The 11118-nt window shown below is 36.7% G+C and overlaps 1 protein-coding gene across 2 annotated transcripts; it reads left to right on the top strand.

Moving 5' to 3' along the window:
• The first annotated feature begins 4188 nt into the window (after positions 1–4188).
• Positions 4189–8125, top strand: LOC107702007 (E3 ubiquitin-protein ligase TRIM62-like). 2 transcript variants are annotated; one of them, XM_016504186.1, is made up of 4 exons: positions 4189–4204; positions 4298–4492; positions 7403–7922; positions 8011–8125. In XM_016504186.1, exons 3-4 carry the CDS (start codon positions 7515–7517, stop codon positions 8089–8091), a joined length of 489 nt encoding a protein of 162 aa, XP_016359672.1. In that variant the 5' UTR covers positions 4189–4204; positions 4298–4492; positions 7403–7514; the 3' UTR covers positions 8092–8125. The 2 variants fall into 2 exon arrangements, with proteins under 2 accessions (XP_016359672.1, XP_016359671.1); XM_016504185.1 differs by lacking the exons at positions 4189–4204; positions 7403–7922; positions 8011–8125 and adding an exon at positions 5684–6390.
• Positions 8126–11118: the final 2993 nt, after the last annotated feature.

Consider the following 11118-nt stretch of genomic DNA (forward strand, 5'->3'; position numbering starts at 1 on the left):
GTCGGTTGCTGTATCCGCCCCACTGCCGGCTGCAGCCCCTCTGTCTGCTCGTCGCCGAGGGTGCCCTCCTGCTGCCTCCACCTCCGCTCCAGCTCGGCCGCAGCGGCAGCCTTCACAACAGCCGCAGCGTGGAGCTGGCCGCAGGAAAGCGGCGCAGCCCGTCTCCGCCCCTGCCAAGCCCGTGAAGCGCCAGGGCCGGAGACGTTACGTTCCGTCGCCACAGTTGCTGTACCACCGCTGTACGGCCCGGGGCGCGTAGTCTCGGCTCCTCAGCGAAAAACTGATGTACGTTTGCACGCGCTCTCCTTTTATACCCGCGCTGCGGGGCGGGCTGCGCGTGGCGAAACACGCACGCCAACTGTCATTGGCTTGTTTAGTTAACACTCGAAGGTGATTGGGCTCTCGGGCGAGATCCCAATTCGTCAGTCACGACTGACGTAACGTCTCCGTTCCCTCCTTCAGGGAACGAGGGTTACACAAGTAACCTAGACGATTTCTCTACCTGCCTTATTTCCAAGGTGTTCTACTGTCATACTGTTTATATTTTGTCATATCATTTATAGACTCACTGAATGTGTTTTGTAGGGTTATGTGAGATGAATGAAAAATGAGTACAGCCTTCTATTACAGCACAGGTTGTCCAACACTTTTAGATGTTATATATCCAAAAATATTATATTTCTTATATATTATATCTGAAGATATTACAACATGTTGTATATATTGCATTGCCAAGTATATTGTCAAATGTTATGGCAGGCTATGTATATACTTATTTTTTATTTTTATTTTTAAACAATCTTTTTCAACATGTAAATGAATGTTTTTTTGTACATTTTTTGTATATGCACTTTTATAAAGCACAGTTCTATTCACAATTGTCTATATTACTTTTTTATTATTATATCTATTATTTTAGCATTACATCACTTGCTCACCAATGAATCCTCTGCAGTGAATGGGTGCCGTCAGAATGAGATTCCTTTTTTTTTTTTTTTGCTATGAAATGCTTTGATTTATGTATTTCCCTTTACAGAAATCTCATACACTGACAACTGTGCAAACTACAGTGTAGTCAAGACCGAACTGTGCTTCTGCTTGCCAGAACATCCATTATATAGACGCTGTTGGTAGACCACCAGCACAAAAGCAGTTTAAGATTAAAGTATGTTTAATATGACGCTGGAGGAAAGCCTCCAGCGGTGGATCAATGCAGGTGTTAACCGACTTAAGGACTCACAGAGAAGTATCTCTTTAGTAGCTGATTAAATATTGATCATGCCCTCTACGGCTGTTGTGAAGGTTGCTGTACTCCCACGGCGATATTGCACTGCTCGCTTGAGCTGTGGAGTGAGCTGCTTTCTTTTTCTGAGCGTGGAACAAAGTCTTCAGTAAGCCACAGTCTGTTTGTTGTGGGATTGGTTCAGGAAACCTGGTTTTCATTTGTAGCTTATTGAGTAATTTCTTGATTTATTCAGATTTAGAGCAGAAGTATGAAGCACTTTTTTGGACACAATAACACTTTTATGATGTCCACTTACAGGGACAATAAGGTCCATTTAATATACATACGTACACACACACACACACACACACACACACACATATATATATATATATATATATAAGTTTTATAATGATTATTTTTCTCCATTTATTTTCTTTTTAATTCATTTCCATTTTATTTTCAATGTCTTTTTATGTATACATTTTACTGCTTTGCCATTGTCCCAGCCCCAGACTTTCAGTAGAATGTGAAAATTAAAATATATATTTTTTAATAAATTAAATAATTAAAATTACTATCATGTAGTTAAATAATTAAAATAATTTTGATATTTGTGTAAATCCAGATGGTTTTGGACATGGTTAAAAGTTTTTTTTTAGTCTTCCAGTTTGAAAGTATATATTAAAAAATAATAATAATAATAATATATAATAATATATATATATATATATTTTAGTGCTGTCAAACTAATAATCACGATTAATCGCATCCCAAATAAACGTTTTTGTTTACTTAAAATGTGTGTACTGTGTATATTTATAATGTATATATAAATACACACACATGCATGTATATATTTAACGTTACGTTTATATATTAAATATATTTATATATGATAGAATTTATATAAATATATACATGTAAATACATGTTAATATTTTCAAAATATATGCTTTATATATACATAAATATAAACAGAACACACATATATTATGTAAACAAAAACTTTTATTTTGGATGCTATTAATCGTTTGATAGCACTCATATATACAGTATATATATATATATATATGTGTGTGTGTGTGTGTGTGTGTGTGTGTGTGTATCTATATGTATAATTATTTCTTCTAAAAATTACATAAAATAAATATTTTTTTATTTTGTGTAAATCCATTTTTACACAGTTTTCCTCCGTTTAGTGTGTCATTTCCATCACAGAATAAATGATAAATTGCGATGTGACATTAAAAATGACTTGGGATGGTTTCAGAAAAAAATCCACTGTTGGACATTGTGAGTGGACAGCTTAGATAAACTAGCGCACATGTGAAAGTTTATTTTCTAACGGAGCCAACAATGCATACCGAAAACCTACAGGTGCTTGGCAGTGAGTCATTTCAGTAAGTTGCGTTCTCCATTCCAATCCATCCCTGTTGTGAAAGCACAGCAATGTGATAAAAGCACAAGTGTTATGATTATGAGTAAGCAAACAGCAGAGATAGCATTCTGTTTGTGGGAAATGGCTTGTTTGCGCTGCACACTGTGACAGGAAATCCTGACATCAGGTTGAGGTAGGGAAGCAAACCAACGGTCTACACATTAAAGCACACCGCTTCTCCAATGCAATGTATGCAAGCTATGAATGAATTCTGATAGTATCTTTGGTGCACGGTTTCATAATGAACGCATGGTGTGTTGCACATATAGATTGCTCTGCAACTGTGAGATGCAAACAATGAACATGAGCCACAGAACCTCAGATTTTTCACACACCGAAACTACACAAATAAACAAGGCCTAGTGTTGATGAATGTGTCCGACAACTGCAGGACATGTATGAATCAGCAGTTCTTCTTGTAAAGTGCATGGGGACAGGTGTAGAAGACATCCTTATTTCTTTTTGCTTTGTTAAATGTGTTTTGGCACAAGTCAAACCACGAGCACCAGAATAACTCAGCAAAAGGTTTGGTGGTCAAAGGTCAGCTTCTAAAGTGAGACGTGAGGCGGTGTCGGGAAATGTGGGTGCATGAGCAAAGCAATGCATTTTTTTGAAAGCACTTTGACAGTAATAAGGACAGTAATTCAGTCATGCAGCTGACCAGTGATGCACCAGATGGTTTTGAGCAAAATTTGTTCTGCTGACCTGCGGCCTTCATAAGTAGGAAGAATATGAAAGTTAGAAAAACACCTTTTAAAAATAATAATATATATATATATATATATATTATTTGATTCATTCATTCATTTATGCATTTACTTATGTATTTAATGATACAATTATGCATTTAACAACTTATTTACATATTTCAACATTTAATTAATGATTTAATTTTGAGTAATTTAATTTAGTTCATAGTTAATTATTATTTTCTTTATTAATAATTATTTATTATTTTAAAATACATATTATACTATTTAATAAACCAATTAAAAATGAAAAAAAAGTAAATATTAAAAATATTTTATATTTATAGTTATATAGTTAATAATTATTATTAACTATAATAATATAATAACTATAATAATATACAGTTAGTGTGTGTGTGTGTGTGTGTATTATATAATTTATTAATATAATATTTATAATATAATTCCATTGAAGCCTATACACCTGAACAAAAGCTGACAATATGCATTGCAGATTAAGAACACCATAAACTAACTGAAAACATGCTGTGATAATTATGTTAAAAGTAATACTTTAAATGTTATAATCATTTTTAGATGTTTTCTTTCATTTAAACAATTTACTAGTAATACTGAACTCACTGTATAAAATCAAATTTCGCGTCGACCTACAAACACACGCCAGCAGAGTGCGAGCAATCACTCTGATATTATCATATGCTCATTTCTGCCCATGATGAGGCAGCCAGGGCTGTACCATCACAGCAGCGGGAGGGGTTCACCTTCACCCGTGTAAAAATGTCTTATATCTTTCACGAATCCAGCCCAGATGACAAACGCAAATGAAAGGTGTGTACTTTACTTAATTCCTTTACAGCACGAATCAAAGTCCCGAGAGGGCTGTCTTATCTTGCCATCTGTTTGTGTGTGTGTCCCCTGTAGAGTTGGTTCGCTCCGTTGCTGTGCGCCTCTGGATCGAGAGTAGAGCAGTGCGATTGAGAGGAGCTGCGCGTGCGGTGGCTCTCCAGCTTTGAGCAATCTGACCTGATGAAAATGTTTCATTAAAACCACGACCTGCTCTTTCAATTATGTGACAGTCGGCTGTTTCCACTGTACAACGCGTCTGGACCACTTAGGGTAAGTGAAAGAAGTGAGAATGTCCGTTTTCGGAGAGGACCAAATAGATAGGAAATCTGTTTACACATCCTGCTAGCTGGCTAATTATTTAGCAGCCGGCTTGGATAAACAGTCAAAAGAAAACAATGGAAAAAGGGAAGAGAAATGATTTGAAAAGCTGTTTTTTAAAACAAAGCAATGATATTTATAACTTTTCTGCAATTGCCATGGTGTACAGGAGCCTTCTGTGTAAACCGCTGATTTAAATGGACTAAGATCCAGTTAACTTAAGTGGAAGCCTATGGTGACAGTATTTATAACTTAATTTAGAGAGTCAAGGTGTTTCATTAGCAATTCAAAATTTAGATTTGTTTTATTGAATTCAGTGGATGTCTATTGTGACTGAGTGGCAGCGTGTATAAATTGAACGATTTTATAATGTTTTTAATTAGTAAGTAGCGAGAGAATATAATGTTGAATGATTTCTGATTTTTAAATGCATTAAGTTCTTTTTTAAATGTTTTTACACGATTATGGATGCCCAAACCTATGATAAAATAAATAAAAATTAAACATAAAATAAACAAATACATATAATAATAATAATAATAGGAAAATATAAATATAAAATATAAATAAAAATAGTAAATAGGAAAAGGTATTGCAAAATAGATTATTTAAACATTATTTGTATAAAGACATTTAATCGTTCATTCATTCATTCATTCATTCATTCATTCACTCAAAGCAAGGTTGGGTCTCCATACAAGATTCATTAGATTCTTTTAATTTGATTGATAATTTGATTCATTTGATTGATAGTTGAGTCGGTTGTGACTGCATGACATCGGTATAAAATTATTTTAGAAATGAATGTCTTTAATTAGACAGGGCATATCCTTTAACATTCTTAAATGAAAATGTAATTATTTTTAATGGGCTTGATAAGATCCTATTGAATCCTGCAGAATCATGAGTTCAGTAAATAATCAGATTTTCAGGCGAGTCTCCTTTAATTAAGGAGTATCATAATTTTTTTCTCTTTCAATCAGATTTATCTGCATTTGCTCATCAATTCATGATAATTTAGGACAAAGTCCATGTCTAAAGTCTTTATACCTGATAATCCGAGAGTCTAATATCAAACTTATCAAAGTATGCCTGTTGCAGAACCATCTTTACAGTGTCTGTCTTACTTACGCTCTTTTTCAGGAATCAGTCGAGGAACATTTTCAAGCCTCAAAGAGCCCAGCTGATTGAGAGACTCAGGGTTCGTGCGTCCTGCTACCTGCACAGTGCATGACCGACCCCTCCGTAGATTCAAATGGCTTGCTGTCTGAAGGACGAGCTCTTGTGTTCCATTTGTCTGAGCATTTATCAAGACCCTGTCAGTTTCGGCTGCGAGCACTACTTCTGCCGTAAGTGCATCACTGAGCACTGGAGCAGACAGGAGCATCACGGGGCGAGAGACTGCCCGGAGTGCAGGAGGACCTTCACGGATCCCCTTCTGTCCCCGAGCCTGAAGCTCTCCAACATTGTGGAGAGGTATGCCGCTTTCCCTCTGGACGCCATCCTGAACGCCCAGAGGAACTCGTACCCGTGCAAGGACCATGAAAAGGTCAAGCTCTTCTGCTTAAGTGACAAGAGCTTGGTGTGCTTCTTCTGTGATGAGCCTGCCTTACACGAACAGCACCAAGTCACCACCGTTGACGAGGCTTATGAGGAAATACAGGTCTGTTTGTTTCGGGTTATGTATGTCACGAAAGCTCTTACTGTTTCCACTGGCATATTATGTGATGATAATCTCACATGTTTTACAGTTCTTTTTTTACGGGTTGTGTTCCAGGGCTCAAGGAAGGTCAGTTCTTAGCAGTAATTACAATAACTTAAGGGTGACATAATGTGAATTATTTAGAATATGAAAATTTGCTGTTGTCATTGGGAGGGTTTCTGATTACCATGATCAAGAATGAGGTGTGGATTTAGTGTCCCACATTGCATTTATTTACAATTGACGTAGATCAGTCTTTTGTTCATGAGTCTCATTACCATTTTCATAAACCTCAGAATGCCAACGGTTAACACTGTTTGTTTTTCTGTTCAGTTTATCTGGTACAGTAGATGAGCTTATACTCTATAGTGTCTCTTTCTTCATCTCCGCTTGGAGATGCATGGGGAAATTAGTGCAGAAATATCATTCATGATATATTCATATATCACTTCATGAGTTCATTCTAGATCTGTTTAGGTTTTACTTTTATTATTGGCAGAAGCCTGTAATAATATCTGTGTTTGTTTAATCCAAACAGCTGTTCTGGAGAGATATTAATGAAGCGCATCCCAGTTATTTACCTTACGAGCTTGGAAATGGTGTTGAAAATGTACTTTTCCCCCTAACGGTACTACTTTTATAATGATTCAGTTTTGCATTTAGGTTGTTCGAGAGCATTCAGGGCTTTATGTTGTTTGCCTCAAATGCTTTTCATGTAACTTATTTAGTCGAGGTAGGCCTCTTTGTTAGGTCCTCTTTATTCACAGTACTTCCTGGTTTTTACAACCAGTCATCGCACGCCGGTCTGTAAATACTGTTCTATAAAAATTACCATGGCTTTGAAAACCGTTGGTTGTAGACTGCAAGAATAGGTCAACTTTTAATGGGCTCGATAAGGTACTATTTAATCTTGCAGAATGAGTCCAGTAAGTAATCAGATTTCAGACCTTTCTCTTTTTAATTAAGGAGTATCGACATTTTCTTGTCTTCTTTCAATCAGATTTATCTGCATTTGCTCATCAATTCATGATAATTTAGGACAAAGTCCATGTCTAAAGTCTTTATACCTGATAATCCGAGAGTCTAATATCAAACTTATCAAAGTATGCCTGTTGCAGAACCATCTTTACAGTGTCTGTCTTACTTACGCTCTTTTTCAGGAATCAGTCAAGGAACATTTTCAAGCCTCAAAGAGCCCAGCTGATTGAGAGACTCAGGGTTCGTGCGTCCTGCTACCTGCACAGTGCATGACCGACCCCTCCGTAGATTCAAATGGCTTGCTGTCTGAAGGACGAGCTCTTGTGTTCCATTTGTCTGAGCATTTATCAAGACCCTGTCAGTTTCGGCTGCGAGCACTACTTCTGCCGTAAGTGCATCACTGAGCACTGGAGCAGACAGGAGCATCACGGGGCGAGAGACTGCCCGGAGTGCAGGAGGACCTTCACGGATCCCCTTCTGTCCCCGAGCCTGAAGCTCTCCAACATTGTGGAGAGGTATGCCGCTTTCCCTCTGGACGCCATCCTGAACGCCCAGAGGAACTCGTACCCGTGCAAGGACCATGAAAAGGTCAAGCTCTTCTGCTTAAGTGACAAGAGCTTGGTGTGCTTCTTCTGTGATGAGCCTGCCTTACACGAACAGCACCAAGTCACCACCGTTGACGAGGCTTATGAGGAAATACAGGTCTGTTTGTTTCGGGTTATGTATGTCACGAAAGCTCTTACTGTTTCCACTGGCATATTATGTGATGATAATCTCACATGTTTTACAGTTCTTTTTTTACGGGTTGTGTTCCAGGGCTCAAGGAAGGTCAGTTCTTAGCAGTAATTACAATAACTTAAGGGTGACATAATGTGAATTATTTAGAATATGAAAATTTGCTGTTGTCATTGGGAGGGTTTCTGATTACCATGATCAAGAATGAGGTGTGGATTTAGTGTCCCACATTGCATTTATTTACAATTGACGTAGATCAGTCTTTTGTTCATGAGTCTCATTACCATTTTCATAAACCTCAGAATGCCAACGGTTAACACTGTTTGTTTTTCTGTTCAGTTTATCTGGTACAGTAGATGAGCTTATACTCTATAGTGTCTCTTTCTTCATCTCCGCTTGGAGATGCATGGGGAAATTAGTGCAGAAATATCATTCATGATATATTCATATATCACTTCATGAGTTCATTCTAGATCTGTTTAGGTTTTACTTTTATTATTGGCAGAAGCCTGTAATAATATCTGTGTTTGTTTAATCCAAACAGCTGTTCTGGAGAGATATTAATGAAGCGCATCCCAGTTATTTACCTTACGAGCTTGGAAATGGTGTTGAAAATGTACTTTTCCCCCTAACGGTACTACTTTTATAATGATTCAGTTTTGCATTTAGGTTGTTCGAGAGCATTCAGGGCTTTATGTTGTTTGCCTCAAATGCTTTTCATGTAACTTATTTAGTCGAGGTAGGCCTCTTTGTTAGGTCCTCTTTATTCACAGTACTTCCTGGTTTTTACAACCAGTCATCGCACGCCGGTCTGTAAATACTGTTCTATAAAAATTACCATGGCTTTGAAAACCGTTGGTTGTAGACTGCAAGAATAGGTCAACTTCTTTCTACATTTTACAGTTTATCTGGTGTGCGCAAATGCAAGCTCACTCTTTGAAGCTTAATTTATCATACTTGTTCAAGGATGTCCATTTTTGTTTATTCATGTTTTTTTAAATATTAGTGTTTTGATTAAAGTATACGACCAATGGACATGTACAAAGCTGGACATTTGTGCATTTCACAAATATTACACAAGCATCACAAGCTTACCCCCCTTATCTGTTCAGTGTATAACCCTTTTCAACTTGAGAGTATATACATGTGTATATATGTCTGTAATATTTTTATATTCTGAATGTAAGTCATAACTTGCTGTCATGTGTAACTTGAAGCAGGAATAATTTAAGTACTTAAAGTTCATATGACATGTCGGTAAAGATGCATGTTTATTTTTTGCTGTATTGAATTATATTTTAATTTAATTCTAAAACATAACAACTTGTACAATTAAGGGTTTAATTAGATTTTTACATTTATCTTAAACATTTTTAGTGGCATTGATGTGAGGCTCTACAGACATTTGTTTTTGTTAATACATTAATTACTGGATGCAGTGGAATAGATGGACTCGCAATACCAAGTTAATTTTGTGGCTGTTGCCAGAAATAGACCCGTCTTTTATTGTAATGGACTTTATAGTTTGGCATATTGGCCATTCAGCGTGTCTGTCTGAGGTCTGATAACACATTAGAGGTGGCTAAAAGTGACACTTGCGTTTAGTGTGGCTTGGCCTTATCTGTAGGACTTCTTTATTGTCTGGAAGTGAGTAAGTACTTGAGAAACAGATAGGAAACTGCAGTAACACAGATGCAATTAAGACAATCAAGCCTAAGTGAAGTGTTTGAGTGGAACAGCTTTATACACAACCTGACTTTAACTTTAGAACATGAACATAAGATGGCATCATAATGTTGCTTGTTTGTAATAACTGTAAACCATGCTAATGTACGAGTCCTCTATCCGTAATGTTGCTTTCTCAAGTGAAAAACTTGTCTAGTCTGAATGTTTGAGGTTAAAAACGTCTTGATTTGATTCTTACAAACTTGCTGCTTTTCACTTAAGACATTAATCAGATGACTGGAGTGGTGTGGATTATTTGTGGATTATTGTGATGTTTTTATCAGCTGTTTGGACTCTCATTCTGACGGCACCCATTCACTGCAGAGGATCCATTGGTGAGCAAATGATGTTATGCTACATTTCTCCATATCAATTCCAATGAAGTAACAAACCTGTATCTTGGATGGCTTGAGGGTGATTCATTTTTGGACAAACCGTTCCTGCTGTTTTAATTATTTCCATGCAATGTTTTAAATCATAACCATCATTTTTGGTCAAACTGAGTTCTTCAGAGACCTTCACCTTTTGTAGTCAGCGCAGCAGAAGGGTTAAACACTTTTAAACGCTTGTTGGGGAATTAATAGGAGCAACATGCTGCAGTTGTCAGACAATTAGCAGCGGCCTCCTTAGAGACACTCTCCAGGGACAGACTTTATTCCGTTCCACATCTTTTGAGATGCACACACATCGAGGGACACATTTTAAAATGGCTCAAGATATACACACTGAAAGCCTCCATCAAACACAAATACTCCTCATTAGAAACTGCATACTCGCTAATGCCAAGTGTATACTTTATACACACGTTTTTCTGCAATTTACTCCAACACCACAAAGAGCAAATTGCTAGGGAATTCCTGGGCAGCTCTTGGGTGCAAATGAAACTGTTTATCCTCAACAAAGCCCTTTGGCTAAATGAGGTAATGTGTTGGAGTGTTGGATGGGGTTTCATAAGATGTGGCATTACATGGGAATCAGTAAAGCACTCGTAAGGTTTATTCTCTTAGCACTAACATGAGAAAAGTGTAGCTGAGGAGCTTATTTCTTTTTGAGAAAAAAAATCTGCAGTTACACTAACTTTTATTTTGTGATAAATGATGCAAAACTATGGATTTTGAATTAATGTGTATATCATAAGCAGTGTCTGATGTTTATTTTCTGTTTTTTCAGATACATATTTTACTGACTTACATTGACTAATACTGATTGTGCACATTAGTCATTGGTTTTGAAAATTGACTGAACTTGGTTTGTTTCACATTGATGAATATATAATATTTTGTAAGAATCCACAAAAAAGTTAATTGTTTATATTATTTTCTGGCATTGTATTTTTTATATTTTGTAAATGAAGAACTTATTGCTCTCTTATTTTTTTTTCTGTAAGCTCCTTTTCCTTTTGCTCTTAAGGGCTTCTATGAAAATGTTATGCTTTTTA

This window comes from Sinocyclocheilus anshuiensis, unplaced genomic scaffold (genome assembly GCF_001515605.1).
Source record: "Sinocyclocheilus anshuiensis isolate Anshui unplaced genomic scaffold, SAMN03320099.WGS_v1.1 scaffold262, whole genome shotgun sequence".
Lineage (NCBI taxonomy): Eukaryota > Metazoa > Chordata > Actinopteri > Cypriniformes > Cyprinidae > Sinocyclocheilus > Sinocyclocheilus anshuiensis.